General features: G+C 39.7%; 1 protein-coding gene across 11 annotated transcripts in view; it reads left to right on the top strand.

Moving 5' to 3' along the window:
• Positions 1-21,447, top strand: part of PAM (peptidylglycine alpha-amidating monooxygenase) — a 150,348-nt gene that overhangs the window by 33,343 nt on the left and 95,558 nt on the right. For all 11 annotated transcript variants that reach the window (XM_038532232.1, XM_038532229.1, XM_038532228.1 and 8 more), the window contains exons 3-4: positions 1,103-1,160; positions 12,246-12,333. In XM_038532232.1, coding sequence (XP_038388160.1) covers positions 1,103-1,160; positions 12,246-12,333 — 146 coding nt within the window. The remainder of the gene's footprint in view (positions 1-1,102; positions 1,161-12,245; positions 12,334-21,447) is intronic.

Raw genomic sequence — 21,447 nt, 5'->3', positions numbered from 1 at the left:
CAACCTCCTTACTGCACAATCTGAAACATTTTCCAGCACATTTCCTTCTTACCAAATGTGAATCTAAATAATTATGAAGTCTTTTAAGAAACAAAACAATTTGCTCAATTGAGAAAAAATGGCATATGTAAAGGTAGTAATGAAGACTGAATCTTATTTCTCTAACTTTTCAAAATTTAAGATGGTTTGAGGTGTATTTGAACCTCGCACCCAACATAGAATTTTAAAAGAGGTACAAACTTCGCAATTTTTCAGTGCCAACCAGTAGTAGGTTTAGAGATAATGCAGATGATCTCCATCCGTGTTTATGGAATCTCTTGATTCTGGCACTGTACAGTAATAATCCATGAAGTGTGAATTATTAAATGAGTTTAGTCTATATTTGTATTGCGTATGTTACCAACCATGGCATGTACTTCACTGCATAGGGTCTTCCTCTAAGGAAGTGGAATGCAGAGATCAACAGAAGCCCATTGTCAAAAATCTTAATGTTTCAAAAAATATTTGATGGTGGAAAAATGCCCATTTAGATAAAAGACTGCTGGAAAAGAAAGAGTAACTTGAGTTAAAGTTGATTTCTTCAGTGTACTGCCTAAAAATATTAAAGTAAGAGAGAACAGCCAAATATTATATTTTAAGACCAACTTTTATTCACTGTACTTCTCTAATTAATATTTGAGCAGTTGTAAAATGATTCAGGAAATTAAGTATTTAATTATGTATATAGCAAAGATGGTCAATACTAACTCGTCCCATTTTTAAGTCAAGCGCATTGAAGTGTTTCCCTCTTTTTATAGAATCATGTGAAAATGTTACCTTTTCATACGGTAGTACTAGAAATGTCACCCGTGACAACTGGTCTTAGATATAATATTTGAAGTCAATTAGGAAAGAATCTTAGAAAACTGTTTGGGGTACCTAAGTTTTATAAACTGGGCCTGTCCATTAACTTGGTCATACCCAGTTGGCAGAGAACTTCACCTCCCTGGGCCAGTAGTTCTTTTTCAGTCATACAACCCATGCTTTACTAGTTTTTTTTTTTTTTTCTTCGTTTGACTAGCAGCAGATTAATTCGGATTTTGTACCTTTCTTTCTCTAATAGTCTGATACATACCTCTGCATGTCAATGCGTCTGCCGGTGGATGAGGAAGCCTTCGTGAGTAAGTATTAATTGGATGGTGTGCTGGGGTGGGCGGTTGAAGGGAGGGCAGCTATTTGAAGTCAGTGAAAGGTTCTCTGTGATGGTTATGAGCATATTAATCTTTTACTGACAGTCTCTAAAATGCATTTATCATGCCTAATGCAGAAACAAACTAGAGAGAGCCGCTCAGAGACAAGATTACAAACTGTATCTGGAGAGATTCATGAGTAATAGTAGTTAAGGAGTTGCATGCAGATGTCGATGGTTGCCAATACCATGTGGTCCCGTTTGTATAGTATCGGCTTTCTGTCTGTGGCTCGATGCTTAATTCCGCTCCACTCAACAGACTGTTTATTTACCTGCTGGTTCATGCTATAAATCGACTGTACTTAGACTCAACATCAGGGAATTTCAGATTTTACCTGCCAAACAGTAGACGGATAGAAAGGAAGGAAGGAGAGATTGAGAGAAGGAGGGAGAGAGGGGGGCCAAGGAAGGAACATTGGTCCTATCTGTTTTTTTTTATTATAGGATAAGAGGCCCTTCCCCGGCTGAGACTTTATATGAGATAGGAGAAGTGACAGCCTGCCATCTGTTTTCATCTAGGTTGCTTTCATTGAAATAACCCTATGACAGACTTTTAGCTATTTCGGGAGGAGGTGTGATTGGCAAATTATTCGTGGATTTATTGTTGTTGTTTTTTTTTCTCCCACTGCTTTACTTGTCTGGTTTGAGATGTTGATTTTGGAGAAAGTAATGGTAATGAGAGCTGTGCGTTGGTCCCATGAAACTAATCTTCAAGTGGGCTGTCTGAAATGGCTATTATGTGAATTATACAATGTGTACAGTCTCTTTAGGGCCATCCGAGAATGAATTTTCATGAGGTGTTCCCACAGGAATATACATTATAGACCTGAAAAACCGGAGCAATGTGCATTTTTTCCCCCTCCATACTTTAGTGGCAACCTCACCAGAAAATACAACTTCTAACAGCCCTCTGAAAATTTGTTCCCATAGTTAATTCCTAAGATTGAAAGTCAGACCTTGGGAAGTTGGAGTGTTGCCTGCATGTCCTTATTTTGTATAACAATTGAATATTACCGAGGGAAAAAAAGTAGAAAAGACAGTTGCTCCCAGATCCTGAACTTTAAAGACAGAAAACTAAATTCCTGATTGTAGTGCCTCACGTAATGCTAAGTGTGATTTAGGATACAAATTCATCATTAAAATACCAACGGTAAAGCTTTCCTCAGTTTCATATCCACATTTTTGGCAGCTTAGGAGAAAATAATATTTACTCACTGAAAGGCGTTTTTACATGAAGTTTTTTTCTTCACTGACTTTATATTTTCTTTCCAAGTTCCAAGAGAGTCTTGATTGCTCCTGTTTCACATGTGCTTGGAAGAGAAGGCCAGTCTCCATCCCTGTATAAATATGACAGTCGTGTCTCACAGAAACATTACAGGTCTCATATTAATAGGTTACTGATTTGTTTTCTTGATGAAAACAAGAGTGATGGTAGCATATGGTTTCAGAGCCGGTGACTCTAAGGACTGTAAATATATATCCCGGAAAGCATTATTGCTCTCCTAATATAAATGTGTTTGCTTTCACATAAATTAAAATTGAAAAGCACAAGTGAATATATTCAGTCAAGGAAAATATTCATAGGAAACTCATGAAGGGCTGCATTAGAACTAGGGGACTAAACGTCTCTGCGTTTTCTCAGGCACTTCCCATCTACGATCGAACTGTTCCCAGTTCTAAGGTCCTTAACGGAGCTTGTAAGATTAATAATTATTTCCAGTGTTTTTTTTTTTCCTTTTCTTTATTGCTGGGAGGATTGCATGAATACTAAAGATTTTGTCACTTGTTCAAGTCCTTTTTGGTACCAGCCCCAGGCGACGTGTGGTTACCATCAGTCTGCGTAAGCCAGCAACCACAGGTGTTTAGGTGTAAGCAAATAAGAACTGGAAAATTGCAAAAAAAAAAAAAAAAAAAAAAAAAAAAAAAAAAAAGAGAAATACCAATCACTTATATAAGGGAATAGGTAAGGGGAAGTTTGCGTGTACTGTCTCATTAATTGTTAGAACAAGCCTGCAGGTAGTCCCATTTTATAGTTAGAGAAACAAAGACAGGAACATCTCTTTCTTTGATTTAATCAAATAGTAGGGCAATAGTTTATACAGAATCCTTGCTCATATCATCAGCTCATTGCTACCTGTTTACTAAGGGCTACCAGACACTAAGATACTTAGAGCTCTCTCTGTAAGAAAGCCGTCTTGTAGAAGAGGAAACAGAGGGTGAGAGAGATCAAGGAACTTGCCCACACTTTTTACTAGCTATGTGTTACTCTACCTGTATGCTGTTATAAAATCACAGTAGATTTGGATGTGGGGATAGTGAATAAAGGAAGAAATGAAAGAAGTCATCAAATGGATAGATGGAGCCAGAGTACAGCAGGAGCACACGTCCGCCTTCCTCACATCAAATTCAATTATTCTTCCATTCCCTTACCTTCGCTCCCTACTGAGGACACTCTGGTCAGTTTTGACAAAAAAAGACCAAAGCTCAAACCATCTTACAAAATGAAATCCAGTACGCATGAAGATTAAAGATATGCAGAAGGAAGAGGGTTTGGATGCATAGGTTGTATGTTGGGGGGCGGGGGGTGATAAGGCATAACCAGATTCCCAAAGTGAAAGTTTCGCTAGTGGTAACCGAGAATTCACCAATGAATGAAGAATATGAGTTGTCCCAATTTCTAGGTCTCAGGATGCCTCACTGTAAGATTAGATATGGTTAAAAATGAGGTCTTGTGAAGCCTTTAATACTTTATCTTTTTTTTTTTTTTGAGACGTGTATCAATTTTATACTTTCTGCTTTCATTATCTGTGCCTTTTCAGTTTTTGAATGCCAGCAGGACGTGTGCACCTGGGTATGGTGGGGACTCAATATCGTTAGCTTAATACCTGAGTGAACACTAAACAAGTGTTTTGCTTGGCCAATTTTATGGCAGTATATCATATAGTAGACAATTTACCTTTTTGCCTTTAATTATGCTCTTATTTGAATATAAAGGAATAATTATTTTTTAACAAAAGCCACTTGTTCGTAATTTCAGCAAACTTTAAAAATTCTGCTGTGTGCCAGTTCTTGGGCAAGGCAGTGGGGATGTGAGGTCTGATACAAAATCAAAGAAATTATAGCCTGGCAGGATTCTAGAAGACAAGAATACAAATATTATAATGTCTGAAAAGAACTTTCTCCTTTGGCTTTTCAAATTTCTGAAGAAAATCACAAAAGGCAGAGTACAATTCAGACTGCTTATTAGGACTAAAACAAACCCTCTTGATGGTGTTAAAAGCCAAAATTGCATTTGAATAATTCATAGCTTTGGCTCTCTGCTTGTGTGACTAGTTAGGTAATTCATTTTAGATAAACACACTTCTTAATTTTGAGAAGAGACCATCACAGTTGTCGTAGAATTTATACGTGCATACGCATGCCATATCTACGTATGAGCATACGCGACATCTTTGATGCATCTGTGTGTCTCTACTGAATTATTAAATGTGAATTAAAGTTGTTGTTTGGGGAAATACTCTGATGAAGTTAAATATAATTTTTGTATTTTGAACGAAATCATAGCTTTCCCTAGAGCATTGCTTTTGTTTATTGTTTTAATAAGAAATCGCAGATTGAAGTGGGTGAAGGTATGATAAAATCTGCATTTGACCACTGAACTGTGATGCTGTCTAAAAGGTGTTTTACAGACACTCAGAGGAATTGACTCTGACAGCAGCCCACTCAGCCAAGAAATTTGACTGTCATCTTCATCCACTTGCTTTCCCTCACATGGATGACCAGTAAATAAATGTGTCTTTTCCTTAGTGAATGATGGCAGGTCCCTATCTATCAAATTGCACTATACAAATGAGATAGAAGCCATTGAATTTAGAAATAGATGAAATTAATCTAATGATTCATTGCTTTTCATTTTCTTGGGCTTCTCTCTTGAATGTAGAACAATGTCTACTGCAGCACAGCCCAGTTAGACTTGAGCATTTCCAAATGTGACCTTTCCTAAACAAAGCACATGTTCATGTGATATTGGGTTACTTCAGAAAATACAGGAACAATCTCATTTGGATCATGCTTATGGGTCATTACATAAAGTCATTATGTGACTGTAAAGACCAAGGTCTGGCAGGATCCAGTGCTCGGATAATCACATTCTGTGGCTCGACAGCAGTAAATCGAAGGGTGTGAGTTGGGTGCATGTGCCCGTGTACATGCCGTGAGCCTCCATCCCCATGCAGGCACTCTGTCACCTTTCTGCTCCCCATTAGTTGACTGCACATCCTTTCCTTTCTCTCTTCACCTAGGATTTTCTCCAACGTGAGAAAGGTAGCCTGTCTCTCCACAGGACCATTGGATACCTCCCCCCCATTGGATCCCCTCGGAAGCTTTTCTAATTTCTTAGTGAAAGTTACTTGGACAGAGAGCACAAATAAGGGCTACGCTTACAGATGATGAGCGGATAAAATCTGATTTGCTTGGTCATAATTGGGAAGGAGACGCTGTTGCTGTCTGGCTTGTCTCAAGAGTATTTCTAGGATGCCCTCTGTGGTTTGGTCAATCAAATGCCACATTTCCAACATGACAACCCCTGTAAACCCCCAGGGTATTTTCAGGTGATAAAAAACAAAGGGAGAGGGAGGAGTAGGAACCATCTCATTATATTTTATAAAGCTGAGAGTTAGGAATGCCTTCAGTTAGGTACATTTGGAGATCACCAGAAAGTCAGTGACACGCTGACAGCGCTGTTTTACAGTAGTGGGGTCAGAATGCCACGAGCCCCCCCAACTCTCCGAGGAAAATGGCCAATTCGGAAAGCCCAGGTCTGAGTCTGATTTGATGCGTGAATGATGCTTTTTATTAGCCAGGGGTTCATGGCATTTTGACAGTCATTCTGAAGTAGTCATTTCAGTGGGGCCGACTTCAGGGGCCAGCTCTAAAAAAGTGAGTCATGAACAGTTCTGGTCACACAAAAACATCATGTGAGAGACAGGGAGGAACTCTGTCTACATCTGGGAAGATGATCTATTTGGATCTGCAGGGGGAAGGAGAATATTCCAGTAGTCAACAGTATGATCAGTGAAGAAGCACATTGGGCTCAAGCGTGAGCCTTCCCACCTGCTGGCCACATGGCCATATGCATGTTGCTCAGCTTCTGTCCTCAAGGCTGGGCTGTTTGAGAGGAAAGGACCAGACCCCTAGGGTCACTGTGAGTAGTAGGGAGCCTGGCATGGGGTAAGCCCTCATACATGTGAATGGTTTGGGATGTGGAGATGTGGGTTACTAAGTGGAGAGGGCCGCCCACCGGGGTGCAGAGTGGGTGTAGGGAGCTGTCATGTGGAAACGTGGTGGGCTGGGAGACGCTCACTGTTACACAGGGCCCGGAGAGGCAAGAAGGGGCAATGGATTTCATTCTGTAGGAAATTAATAGGGGACTACTACAGGGATGACATTACAAATGCAAGGCTTAATGAAGCTTATGCTATTTTATCTTGCACAGCCTGGCTGATAAAAAAAGTCTATGTATTGATTACGTAGTTGGTTCTGACATATACCAAGAAGTTCCATTTTAAGAGGTACGTCGCCCAGAAGTTTAACTCTTGTTTGTGCTTCAATTCCTTTATTCGGAGGCAAAGGTTACTTCATTTCAAACTTGTGTTTCTCTTAAAGGCTTGCTCGGGTGTCTTACGTCTTGGTTAATTTGGCAACAGTGGCATCAAGCCCTCATAAACTGTGTGAAAGACTCTTTCCGAAGCGTGTATCATTGTCTATGCTAGCGAGAATTAACTACAATTTCTCTATGAAACTTTCTGATTAACAATGTTCAAGCCGGAGGTCTTTATTTTAGTGTAGGATTGCTTCATGGTTTTGCAGGCAGCCAGCAGAAGAGAACACAATATGCAGGATTGCTGTGGATTTTTAACATGCCGCTAAATGGGCTTTGCTGCTGTGAGCTTCACATGTATCTGAACATTTCGGACCCCGCTGCTCGAAGACGAACACTGAGGATGATCCTATCCTCCACTTACATGACAATTTACAGCATTATCTTCAATTTCTTTGGGTGGATTTTTGAAAGATAATCTTCATTTTGGGGAAGACAAAGAAATGTTGACAGAAGTGATACTAAGATCTGGGGCCTGTCATTTTTTTTTTTTTTTAAATGATAGCAACTCTTTTACATAATTATGTCTTAAACCTTACATCTCTCTGGCCTCTCAATATTGTGTTTGGCGGCAAAGCACTAGTCAACACGGACACTGCACAGACATAAGCGTAAGCACCCAGGCTTACCCGGGGAGCCTGCTTCCAACCTCAGCCTTAAAATGACTTGAGGTGATAAATAGGAAAGCTGCACGATGATGCAGAATTCCACTGATCTCTTTCCTTAAAACGATTCTGATGGATCAACCAGTTTTACCCTCAGAAAACGTTTTTATAAATTTATTTTAAAAGAACCTTTGGTTTTACTGTTTGTCCTGTATGTTTAAGAGAGCAATGCAATCCAAGCTAACTAAGATGAGGTAACTGAGCTCTAAGCACACTCACGTGATACGTATTCAGCCAATAAAAATGTTGACTGGCGTCAGAATCAAACTGGGTTTCATCTGTGAAACTTTTCACATGTGCACTTGCCTGGAATGACCACCGAGATTTACATGAAATATTGATGGAGGAAGGTCTAGGACTGATCCGGGATTGACCTTAAGCATCTGTATTTTTAATAAGCTGCATAGGGTAATTCTAATGCACAGCACTAGATGAGAAAGAACCACTGACAAAATTGTTTAATAACATATAAAAATATCCACAGCATAGGAAATAAACCGTTTACTAGGTATAATATGATTCTACTGGGAGAAAAAGGAAACAAAGCCAACAGTAATGATCCCTAATGATATATATGGGCAATAATTCCAGAATGCCTAAGTTCTGAAGATCTAAACTTGGATTTACAAGTCTGTTCTTTTTTTTATCTGATAGGTTAATTATTCATGGTCTGTAGTATTCCTCTAGGGCAATATATTTAGCTAAAAAGGGTGTTTCTCTCATGTGCAGTGGTAATTTTGGGTTGATTGTATATGCATGGATATCTCCTAAATCTCTAGTTCCTACACTTGGCTACGTGGGTTCTTCAAAATCTTTCCACATCCTGCATCTGGCAGATATATCAAAATTTGACATGCAGACCTGGATATCCACTTGAAGAGGAAAAATGGAGAGAAAGCCAAATGCTAAATGAAATTCTATCCTAGGTCACATTCTTAGAGAATTTTATGGCCCTCATTGTAGTCTAATGTTACCTAAAAAAAGCCATACATTTCAAACAACCTCATGCAATTAGTACAAATTTTCCTTAGAACTCCAGAAAATAGACCTCAGTACCTCTGCCCAGTATGTCACCCACACGGACCCTTTCAGGTCTTTCATTTCAGATGACATTATCCTTTGAGAAATCCTCCAACCCGTGCACTTTCAGCGCCCTTACATCCCTTTAATTAATGTGCCTGAGTTACCATTTCTGGAGTCTTGGTCCTTCAACAATATTTGATTCCCAGGACTTAGACTTAGGTGCCCATAAACTTTTCCCCGATCTTATACACCAGGCAGCCCACTGATACTCAAGTTCCATTTCCACATAAGCAGCTGCCATCCTCTTACTGAGTTGGAAGAGTCGGTGGCACTTTTTAATCCTATAGGATGTAATATTCCCACGCGTTCTCACAAGACTGTGCTTCTGCGCGTTGGTCGCCATCCCAAGGCTGCCTTTGTTTACTCAGCCTGTCAGTTGTTTTCATTATTATCCCCTGGCTCTCTCCCCTTGGATCCTTTATGTCTTTGGTGTATGATGGGGGAAAAAGAAAGTAGGGGGAGAATTTCTTTTAAGATGTGACTTGGAGATACTTGCCCGTATTTTTGCGTAGCGTAGAGTTCTCCAGCGTGGTCACAGGTGCAGCTTGTGCCCAACAGACTTCATTCTTTATTCACCAGGGGTGGGATCTTGTTTGGCCAAGCTAGGGGGTAATAAGTCGGAATGGGACGAACCCATCAGCCTAATCTTTTCCCAGTTGGCCCCTCCCTCCCCACCACTGGCAACAGGCCCTTCAGTGAACTGGTCCAAGGCCTGCTTTGTTTTATGGCACCTGCTATTTGTTGTAGATTTACATTTTGATATGACCTTCCTTCTGCAGGCAGTCTTTTTCAGCTCACAGTGGATTTTACCTGGAGCTGTAATTATATAAATACTTGGATATTATACCCGCTTTAAGATGTGAGAAAGATGGTTCTCTACCTCTGTGTACCAGTGATTTACTCAGCATTCCAGTTAGATCTTGAGATTCTGGAGGAATGCGTGAGTCACCGAGAGTAGTTTCTAAGAGAGGGAACTCCCAGGAATGTTCTTTTACTACCTCTTCAAGATACTGGCTTGTTTCTAATTATAGAAATTACAATTAAATGCTTAACTGTTGAGAGTTCAATGTGGAGCGAATAAGTGGTTTTAAAAACAGTATGTCAGAAGGAGAAAAAAAAAATCAGAAAATGGATAGAGAAGTTACACGTTGAATAACTTTTGCCCTTTATGGAGGACGGTTAGAAGATCCTCTTGAATAAGCAGGGGCCCCGGCAAAACATTTGGCTTTCCTTCCGAATGAAGAGCCACAGAGATTATATGTCTTCATGATCTATTTTTGTCTCAACAGGTCTCCTCCCTGTCCTTCCCTGAGTCTTTTGCTTGATATTTCATTTTACAAATTTAATGACAGCCCACTCTTTTTTTTTTTTTTCTTTTTTTTTTTGCCTTGTTCCACAGCACTACACACACAGCATTAATATTTTAACAAATTGCTGGGGCCTCCTGCATGCTGAGCTTTCCCTGACACTGTGTCCCGAGTCTTTTGTTCACCCTCCTGGCTTCAGGGTTCAATTTTTGAGTGATTCCCAGATGCCCAGTTCTCTGGCCTCTTTCTTGAACAAGAGTAACAGAATCTCAATTTCCTGCTGGGTATTTCCACCTGGATTTTGAGCTGGCACTTGAAATCCATGTTGCTTTAAACCCAGCAGTTTAATTCTTGACAAAATGCACTTGGCCATGTTGGCTTATTATCAAAATTCCCAGAATGACTCGAACGTAGGAAGAAGTCCACTAGTATAATATTAGTCCACTAATATGTCACTCGTAACAAATGAATTTAAGGGGAATGGGAACCATATGATCATCTGCATAGGTTCTGAAAAGGCAGAGGAGTTATCCTCTTGTCTGACAAACCCTTTGTGGATATTGAAACCCTCCACAAGGGATTGAGGGATATTGTAAATAGAGAGTGGGAGGGGAATATAGTCAGATCAAAAAGTTAGATGTCCGTGCAGTGATAAAAAGCCATTTGATAAAAACAAATATAACAATTTTGCATCACATACTAAAATAAATGTAAAGTGATTAAAAAACAGAAGCCTGGTACTCCCACCTTAGAGTTTTTTTCAAATTTTCTTCTGCAAGGGATGATACCATGGGAGGATTCTGGAAGGGAGGAAGGAAATCCTGCACTTGAGAGTCAGTCTTTGGAGATAAAATCCTTCTTGTTCCTTCTATTTCTCTTGGTAACAAATTTAGGCTTGTTAACAGTAGGATTTCCTAGGATTTGTGATCTGCTGTTACTCCCAATTGATTCTTTTCCTTCCAGAGTATCTCCTTCAACCTCGTAGGCTTACTGTATTCTCTGACGGTTGAAGACAAAGCCTCAGGTTATTGCAGGTCCTTTTTTTTTTGCAGGTCCATTTTCCAGCCGTCCTCTCTCTCTCTATTATTAGCCTTTGAAATGGTGACATAAACATCTTATGATGGGATTTTTAGGCTTTAAATTCTAATTTTTCTAAAATTAATTCTAATTTTCAGTGCAGGAAGTGAAAGACTTTATTTCCCCTGAAAGTTGGGAGTCACAGTGGCTCATAACAGGCTCCCTGTGTTTTCTAATCAGCCACACTTTGCACTGTAGTTTGATGTAGACCCATCTTGTATTTTATGAATACTCACGTGCTCAGGCACACATTTTAGCAGTAAATGATGTTCTGTTAATTTTATCAGACGGAAAGAGCTAAAAGATGCAGCTCTGCACGCCACAGAAACTTAAGATCATTTTTAGACTGTTCAGCATTTTTCTATGTAAAGGTGATTCGGAAACTGCCCTTATAGCACGGCATTTTGAATGCAGGCAAAAGTAGGTGAGCCAAACTCAAACCAGGAAAGGGGAGCTCATGCTGAATATTGACCACACATACTAGTATAACTTCTCCATAATTTTTTCTTTGTTTTCTCTCCGAACTCATTTTTGTTTATTTTACTATCTTTCAGCCACTATTATTAGGAGAGAAAAATGAAAAAATGACATTTCATAAGTTCTAGATCCCTCTAACAAATGCACAGTGCTCATCGAGGACAGTGGTTTTCTCTCTCCGGTACTTTTGTAAAGACACATTAAAAAAAAAAAAAAAAGATGCATTTTCCATTTTTATTTTATTTTCTAGTGAATCATCATACTGTATCCTAGTGGCTACTGTTATTTAGAGATGGTAATTCATTTGTGTTATGCATCCTTTTGCTCACGTTCAGACCACTCACTGTGGTTTCTGTTCCGCGGTGTTTTATGGCACTCGGCATCCTCCTGAAATCTGGAAGGGAATGTATTGTGGACACATAGCCGGGAGCTTTCATTCTGTACCCGCATACTGCTCGCAACACTTTTTTTTTTTTTTTTTTTTAAAGGGGTCTTCCCTTAAAACGTGTGTGGCCATATGTGGAGTTTCAGCCTATTATTACCTGCTCTTTTCATTATACAAATTGTCAAGTCATGCTCATCTTAAGGAATTAGATCATCTATACGTCATCAGGGCCTTCTATCATAAGAGCAACAGAACTTCTTTGTCATACAGCTGTTGGAACTGTTGAAAGATGTGGCCTCTTGTGACAGTGTGTGCACAGAAGTGTAACTTGTGTTCACATCCCCGTGTCCTTTTCTCTTAACAGTTGACTTCAAACCTCGTGCCAGCATGGATACCGTCCATCATATGTTACTTTTTGGATGCAATATGCCTTCCTCCACTGGAAGTTACTGGTAAGGGATACTGGGCCCACAGTCAAAAGGGGTGTAGAAAATGTCTTTTTGTTTGTTTGTTTTTATAAGCGCGGATTGCATCTGTGCGAGTATTTTATAGCTGATAGATAAACAGGAAGAATATTTACTTATCAGGGAAGAACACGGTTCTTCTGCATCACGTGGTTACCTGCACAGCCTGATTATCACCATTATTTAGTCTGCTAGGGAGCACATCCATCAGTCTTTGACGCTGACTTAATAAATTTATGTCTGTTGTCATAGCGTAGCAAGGTACAGTTTATAAAAAAAAAGACTGACAATTTAGATAATGGATGCTCCAATGTTTACTTTTGGAAGATCATACTTCGATCCAAAGAGCACCATGGCTCTGTTCACCGAGCACTCTTTTATCCCAGACACTGTGCTAGGTGATCTGTATATGCCATCTCATTTATTCCTAAAGTTTTTGCAGAGCAGTTACCACTGTCCCCACTTGGCAAACAAGGAGCCTGAGCCTCAGAGAATCAGTATCAGGCTTCAGCTAAACTTCGCTGGTTGGTGTCAGACCAGAGCCTTGAGTTGTCACATTCCAAATCCAAATTTATTTCCGTTTCACCACGCTGCCTCCCATTGATTCAGGTAACCGTTGTGGTCTTCAAATTTATTTTAATCACTGGGATGAGTCTTAAGATCATGTTATGAATGGTCAGTAAGCATCGACTGAATGCCTGTTCCATGCCAGAATGATAGCAGAGGCTCTTGAAGATTCTGGAATAGATAGATGTGCTTTATTTGTCTCCAGAAGCTCACAGCATAATTATGGCTTAAGATCTGTCCTTTCATTTTGTTCCTTGGCGTTCACGAAGATTGGTGAGTTTTGAAAATAGCCATGCATTTTAAGCCTCCCATTTTGCAGCAAGAGCCAGCATCCCGGTTAGGTATGGAACAGTCCAGAATGACTAGTGTTTGCTTGCATTGGAGAAGGGTCTGTTTGGTGCTCCTGTCCCTGCATAACCACATACCCAGATAATCCTTTCTCCGTGCATCCCCATGTTAGTCAGGCTGGCACAAGGCACACAGCAACTGCAATCTAGTTGTTTTTATAACAAACAATTGTAATATATATTTGGAACTGTTAAAAGCACAGGGCAATTAGTGGAAGTCTCCAGGGACCAAGTAGCATCAAAGCATTTGTTAATAGGCTTAAGTTATTTGATGAAAGGAGCCCATCACATAGGAATCCAGTGCACATGACTGGGCTTATGTAAAAATGCAGCCAGGAAAATCACAATTAATACCTCTTGCTATCAACATTCCAGTTTTGGCTCTTCGGTAAATTTTTGTAAATAAAATTTGGGATTAAAAGATTATTCTGTGACAGCTTTTTCTGACTCTTATTCACCAAATCACGTTCTCTGGCTTTATGTTTTAAAAATATTTCTTCTGAAATTAGTAATATTTATTTCTAGATTAGAATTAGTGAAAGTAGCTAGAAGGGATGTAATCTTTTAAAACCTGCTTTACCTTTAGCTTGGCTAAAGAGAATGAGTGAAAAAATAAAATATCACTACATGATATTATGGTTTTAAGAAAAATCTTATTATAAAATGAACAAAGCCTCGTTCACTGTTCTCACATCGAGGGAACATCAGAGCAAACATTCTTTTGGGCCCATAAAAATATTTATTAATATTCTTAAATATACCGTTTTGAGATTAAGTCTAGTTACAATCTGTTTTCCAAAAGACTTCCAAATAGGGGAAAGAGAGAATTCAAAGAAAATGTAAACGAACGTGGAAATAGCAATTTTGAGTAAAGTCATTGCTACACGTATTCTTATTACTTGAAAGGCAACATAGTAGAGTGAAAGAGTAGTGAACTAACCAGCCAGACTCCCTGGGTAAATTACTTATTTCATGTGAACCAGCCTCAGTTTCTTCATTTTAGCAAGGGCCTACCCCTAGATCCTGTGTAGAACTCCTCCAGGCTCTAAAATTCCATAATTCCATGAATACAAATTCCATGCAGATGCTGAGTCAGACTGGAAAGTCGTCATTATAAGATACGTGCACTGGTGGACTCGCCTCAAGCAGGCAGCCCGCTGCATTTTGCCGTTCATTGGCATCCCTGAGTGGTTCGAGCTCTAAACGGCATGATCTGTGTGTCATTTTAAATGGATTTTTAAAATCTGCCTCGCAGCACATGTTCCCACTTCATCTCTAGGTTTGTTCTGAAGGACTTTATAACCGTACCAACCAGGACAGTGATTGATGGTGATATTTATCTCCTTTTAGCCAAACCCAAAGCAGTCAACTAACATTGAAAAGTAGCATCTTTTTAATATGTACGTATCATGTCTTTTCAATACGTAAACTGAGAGGTATGCAGTGAGACTGTTCTAGTGACTCTGACATTCTAGTGACTCTGACATCTCCCATCCAGTCTTCGTCTCTATTTAGCGATGGTATAGACCTTTTTAGCCCCCCACTATTTGGCAAGACCCGTGCTTCTTTTAAAGCATTGGAGCTCAACAGGATCTTTCATGGACTAAACTTTTCAGTTGCTTCACCGAAACATCTCGTGCTCCCTGGCCCCAAAGCCACACAGGCTCAGCCGTGGAAACAGTCAGCGGATGTTTTCCAACCGCTCGGCCTCTTATCCTCCCACCTGAATTACGATGCTAATAACAAAAATCTATCAGTGTCAAAGGCTTGCGTTATTTTTTGAAGAGGTTTGAGTCATGAAATTTATCACACTCATTTTACAGCTACAAATCTATTCTTCAGCTGCTCCAAAATGTAGACAGTAGTTAAATTAAGATCCTCAAACTTTCACATATATTTTTGGCTGTGATACGTATAATGTTTTTTGATGCCTGAGAATATCAAGAACTCGTTCACGCTCTGGGGAAATCTTTGCGGGAATACAAAGCTGTTCTAGCGAAAGACGAAAAAGCTAATAGGATATCTTAACACCAAAACGTCAAGCTTAGAGTTCCTCTTTTTTCTGTTTGTTAGCAAGGATTGCCCCCCTGTCTTCACTCGAGTGTTCTATTTTCATTGCCAGCAGGTTGGCAAATAGGTATGTGTCTCTAATAAAGTAAACATTTTCCCCCTGAAATTATGAAGTTATAATTCTTCCCCTGTCTTCAGGCAGCACTTTTAATTTGAAAGCAGAGAGCTCTTCTGATGATGTTTCACTGTTGTGCTGCCCTCCTTTGCTCTTTGTAATTGCCTCTTTCTACTGTTCATTAAAATATATTTACAGTTATATTAAGTTTACATGAAAATAGTAGACACAGCATGAAGCAGTTTTCATTATGTAGTCATTTTAATTTTGAAGGTTTTTTTTTTTCCCCTACACATATTCCAGTCTTTTGTGTCTCATTCCAAATTAGCAGCTCACACTGGTAATGTGTCTAGTTAATTATATGCATGTGCATTTAAATTGCATACATTGATGTGAACCTTTTAATATACTATGGGGTGGTCCCTTTATAGTTAGAGTGGGCCTGGTGCTCAGTTCCAAATTAACATACCTCTCGAGGATGCAAATAAGGACCAGCTGGATGGAAAAGCAGCAGCTCTGCTGGCCCATGTGAAGAAGGCAGCAGTACCTGTCAGATGTAACCCTCAAACCTTCTTTCCCAGGCCTTTATAGGAGGAGACGCTTAACTGTCTGGGGGGGCGGGGTGCACAGAAAGTAAGAGTACCAAGAATGGAGAGAGCATAGCAATAGGATGATTTGTTGGATTCCATTGGTGCTTGCAGACTTAATTCAAAGCATAGCAGTTCTAAGTTCCCCAGATTTCTTGGCTGACTATGAGCCATAAGTGAGTAGTAGATGCTTTGGGGGGCTTTTTTAGGGTAAGGAAATGAGGTGCTGAAAACTGGGTAATTTAGACATAAAACATACGACAGCTCCTCACTAAAAAAAAAAAAAAAAAAATACAGTTTAGGAGAGCTTAGAAACCGACATGCTGCTTTTGTTTATTCTATGAACAGCTTTATTTTTATTCTAACCATCAGTTTAAAAAAAAATAATGCATGGTTGGCCATGGAGAGTATTTCAGGCTTTGAAAATCAGGATGTTTTGTTCACACAAGTTCTTTGACATTTGGGGTGATTCGGGAGCACCGCTTTTTGTAACATGAGTTTGTACAGGCTGTGTGCACTTTTATCTGCTGAACGCCGGACTTAGGGTTTAAAGCAATTTATGACTGCCAACTGCAAGATTGTGCGCCTGCAATATTGGGTGATTAAAGCGGTTGGGCTTCTTATGTAGCCTGCCTTGTACTTAGGCGTCATCTTCTGTGCATAACTAACATTATTATGTTCAGTCTAAGCAATTAATATTTGACCGAGCACTCTTTCTAATGATGCTTGTGACCGGCTACTTTTTACAAATCAAGGATGGCTTCCACAGGTTGTTTGATCTTTTTTGGAAAAGAGGAATCCCAGCTGGTTAAATGAGGCTCTCTCCAGCTGTTCCAATGTGGAATCATTCTCAAGCTAAAGCAGTCCTGCTTTACCATCCTATGAAGCTTTAGCTTAAATCCCTTTCAACTGCTTCTATTTATTAACCACCTGCTGTGTCTTTTTAAATGCCACCGTCTCCACAGGGTTACAGATGCTGATGAGGGGAAAGAGAAGAGGAGCTAAAACATATCAATGTATCTACATAGCAGCCAGTATGTGAGACACCCTGCTTGGTTACTCATTTAAATGACTGTTTTTTTTTAGGGTGAGATTACGTCTGCAGCTTTGCTGCCTCCCTCATGATGATAACGATTCTTTGGTTGAGAATGGTATTTGCATATGCTGCCTTCATGCACCCTCTCCATCACCACCGAGCTACCTGTCATCCCTACCCAGTTTATCTTCTGCAGCCCCCTCTGTTTCTTCTGCCACAGCCAGACTTCTAAAGTCAAACATACCAACAGCCTTGTTGGTATAAATAAAAATAACACAATCTCCAAAACCTGTGCTTTACCTTGTTCTGAACGCTATAAAATGTGCCTTTGATTATAGTAGAAAATTTTATTTATTTTTTTCTTTTTAAAGACTGTATTTATTTATTCATGAGAGACACAGAGAGAGAGGCAGAGACAGAAGCGGGCTCTGTGCAGGGAGCCCGATGGGGGACTCCATCCCGGGACTCCAGGATCTGGCCCTGAGATGAAGGCAGACGCCCAGGCGTCCCTATAGTAGCAAATTTTAGGTATAAATTCCTGCTAGGCTGAAATTGATTGTATCCATTTTCTTTTTCTACTGTAATATTATAATACAGTCATAGGACAGTCTGCATCATGGTAGTATGAGGGATCTTTGTTTAAATGAGATACACTTGGTACTTATTCCCCTAAATCCTTGGCTAGTTTTTTTTTTTTGTCTTTATTTATTTATGAAAGAGAGAGAACAAGTGGGGGGCAGGGAGAGGGAGGGGGTGAAGCTGACTCTCCGCTATGCAGAGACACCACCATCCCCCCAACCGATCCTAGGTCCCCAGGATCACCACCTGAGCTGAAGGCAGACACTTACCTGATGGAGCTGCCCAGGTGCCCCTTCTTGCCTAATTTATAGAAACCTGCATTAGCACCATTGGTAGAGATTCCTTAGCAACTGACCAATTCTTTTTTTTTTTTTATAATTTTTTAAATTTTTATTTATTTATTTATTTATTTATTTGTGATAGTCACACAGAGAGAGAATGAGGCAGAGACACAGGCAGAGGGAGAAGCAGGCTCCATGCACCGGGAGCCCGACGTGGGATTCGATCCCGGGTCTCCAGGATCGCGCCCTGGGCCAAAGGCAGGCGCCAAACCGCTGCGCCACCCAGGGATCCCACAACTGACCAATTCTTAGTAGATTAGGGTCAACTTTAAAGTGGCATGACTGTAACCATTTTTTTTTTAAGATTTTATTTATTTTTTCATGAAAGATGCAGAGAGAGAGAGAGAGAGACCCACGCAGAGGGAGAGGCAGGCTCCATGCAGGGACCCCAATGTGGGACTCGATCCAGGGTCTCCAGGATCACACCCTGGGCTGGAAGCAGATGCTTAACTGCTGAGCCACCCGGGCTGCCCGACTGGAACCATTTTGACAGTTCCAACGGAAACAAACATCTTTGAACACTGGCTCTTTCCTGGCAGACTAGTATTTATGTTAAACAGAATAGCAATATTCTAGCATAGTGCTGTAACATGTAGCATAGAGCCAGTTGTAATAAACATTGGTCAAATTCTTTATCCTGCATTGGTCTGTTTCCTCATCTGTAAAATGGGGCCACTAATCCCACCTGATGGGGCCATCGTGAAGAGTGAGCGGAGGGATGTAGATAATGGCGCAGTGCCTAGCACGTAGATGTGCTTAGTACATGGTAGTTGTTACACTTGTTTAATTAGTATAATATTTCTTAACCATTGACCATGTGCCAAGCACTTTGTTAGGCACTAAAAATTTGGTGTGAGCAAAACAGACACACCCTCTTTTTTATGAACTTTATAGCTTCTTTAATCTCACTGGGAAAGTGGAGTGTGGGGACCCCCCAGGTGGCTCAGCAGTTGAGCATCTGCCTTTGGCCCAGCGTGTGGTCCCAGCTTCCGAGGATGGCTCCCTGTAGGGAGCCTGCTTCTCCCTCTGCCTGTGTCTCTGCCTCTCTCTCTGTGTCTCTCATGAATAAATAAATAAAATCTTAAAAAAAAAAATCAAGAAAGTGGAGTGTGGACAAGTGGAGTGTGGACATCATAGGGATGTTTATCAGGCTGGTGCCTTTTAATCACCACTCTTACTTACCTTTCCCATTAAGTATCCTTGTAATTACTATGTTAATAGTAATACCTATTCCATACCCATTGCACTGACATTCATATAAGATTTGTCTGAATTGGGAAGCATGTTCTGTGGGTTTATGGAGAGTTAATGAAATTTGAATTCCTGACCCATTCCTGATGCAGTTTTGAATGATAAAGATATTCCATATATGCCGCTGATTATATATTGTGTTTCTTAAAGAAATGTTCTCACTTTGGATTAATTTTCCTGGGGTCCTGATACTTAATTTATTAAAATTGGAATTTAAGGCTGTATAGACTTAACTTGAGGGCATGACAATTTTGTTTTAAAAAAAAAAATTTTTTTAGACCAAAGAAGAAATGACTTGTCAGTTCTGATCTTCCCTGAGTAACCGTGGATTTTAAATAGCATTTAACTGATACAACTAGAGAGTACTTTAACAGTCAATCATGGTTTATTTGGATAATTCAAAATGACAGTTTAGCATTTTTCAGTGCTTGGCATAGTTTGAAAATATTCATGCCATCTGAGTGGTTTCCCCATAGATTATAGGTGAAAAGGTTCTAAAACAAAATTCCAAGAATCCAGAATATTTTTCCTTTTAAAAGTTAATTCTCATCACTTTTACTGCAAAAACTAAGAAACCACAGGGAGCTGTGTGAATCTTCTCACAATTAATTGGCTTAATCTGGAGGAGCCTTTAGGAGAAGCTGCTAGAATTATAGGACTAAGAAACTTGGTTGATGAGGCCTGAAATCACAGCAGCCATTGATCAAGGGTTACATTGCTTCCTAGCCTGAAGACTTTTCTTATTAATAAGAGTGGTGGGATCCCTGGGTGGCGCAGCGGTTTGGCGCCTGCCTTTGGCCCAGGGCGTGATCCTGGAGACCCGGGATCGAATCCCACGTCGGGCTCCCGGTGCATGGAGCCTGCTTCTCCCTCTGCCTGTGTCTCTGCCTCTCTCTCTCTCCGTGTGACTATCATAAAAAAAAAAAAAAAAAAAAAAAAAAGAGTGGTAAAAATCCTATTTTTATAGTACCCTTTGAAAAAACAAAATACCATCTTTATCCCTTTGTCCCTGTAGTCCTTTTTTTTTTTTTTTTTAAAGTAATCTCTATACCCAACTTGGGGCTTGAACCTACCACCCCAAGATCAAGAATCATACACTTGACTGATGAAGCCAGCCAGGATCCCCTCCTGTTGGTCACATTATGTAGAGAAAATATGATGTATTTTTCACTTAAAAGGAAAAATAGGAATCTGAAAATGAAAAGGTGCAGGGAAAAAAAAAAAGTGCAGGGAATTTGTTCAAATGCTCTTTGCCACTTTGTAGTATTTTCCCATTGTACTACTATCTGTTCTAGAACCCATTTCTCTGAGCCTCTTCTTTTTTGCTCCTCTCCTCATCCTCTCACATAATAAGTTTTAGGATTAGTTTCAATATCCCAGTGCCTTCCTGTGAGTCATTCTTTACTGTCTTGAGTTGAATAACTTTCTTAAAAATTATAAAATAGGATTTTAAAGAAAATCAAAGTTTGCCTTTGGAGCTCTTCTTTGACCAGAGCTGATAAGAAAATAAAATGTAAAATCATCGTCTCCTCTTAGTGAATAAATGAAAACAATTATCTAGAATTTGTTTTTTTTTAATTATCTGGAATTTGATTTTAGAATTGTGTACACTTATTGCAGCTTAGTTGAGATGGTATAGTAGTGTAGTCATCAAAGCTTATCTTCATAGGATATCATTTTCTGCCCATAAATCAATCTCATGAATTGAGACAGAAGGGAGTGTGACAGGCCGAGCTTTGACTCATAACTTGAATAGGTGACCTTTGGAAGTTAAACTCTCTGAGCCTATTCAGCTGTAAAGCACAACCTATTTGCAGTGTTCTTGTGAAAGCTGATTCCTACGGAATACCAGGCAAATAATCATTCAGGCTCACTGTTATTTAGATATTTTAGTTAAAACTTCTTGAGGAAATTAAAAACAAAAAAAACCTTTTTATTATACTTGGCAGCACAATAAAATTTAGGCCAATTCAAATCTTTAAGTGTTTGTATATTGAAAAGTTTAAGACCTACTTGGAAGTTAACTTCCCCAGACATTTCTTGAATATATACTAAATGCCAGGCAGGCGTGCAGGTGCCGGGAGTGTATTAAACCACAAAATACGCACAGTCTGGTTGGAGAGGAGATAAGGAAGCTGAAACGTAAGATGAGCCCTCTGGTTAAGGAGTGGAAAGTGGCTGGGATGAGGGGCAGAGAAAGCTTCCCTGAAGAGGAAGCCTAAAGGGAATCTTTTCTTTCTTTTTTTTTTTTTTTTTAAGATTTTATTTA

Source organism: Canis lupus, chromosome 3 (genome assembly GCF_011100685.1).
Source record: "Canis lupus familiaris isolate Mischka breed German Shepherd chromosome 3, alternate assembly UU_Cfam_GSD_1.0, whole genome shotgun sequence".
NCBI lineage: Eukaryota > Metazoa > Chordata > Mammalia > Carnivora > Canidae > Canis > Canis lupus.
This window is presented reverse-complemented; position numbering and strand designations above follow the sequence as displayed.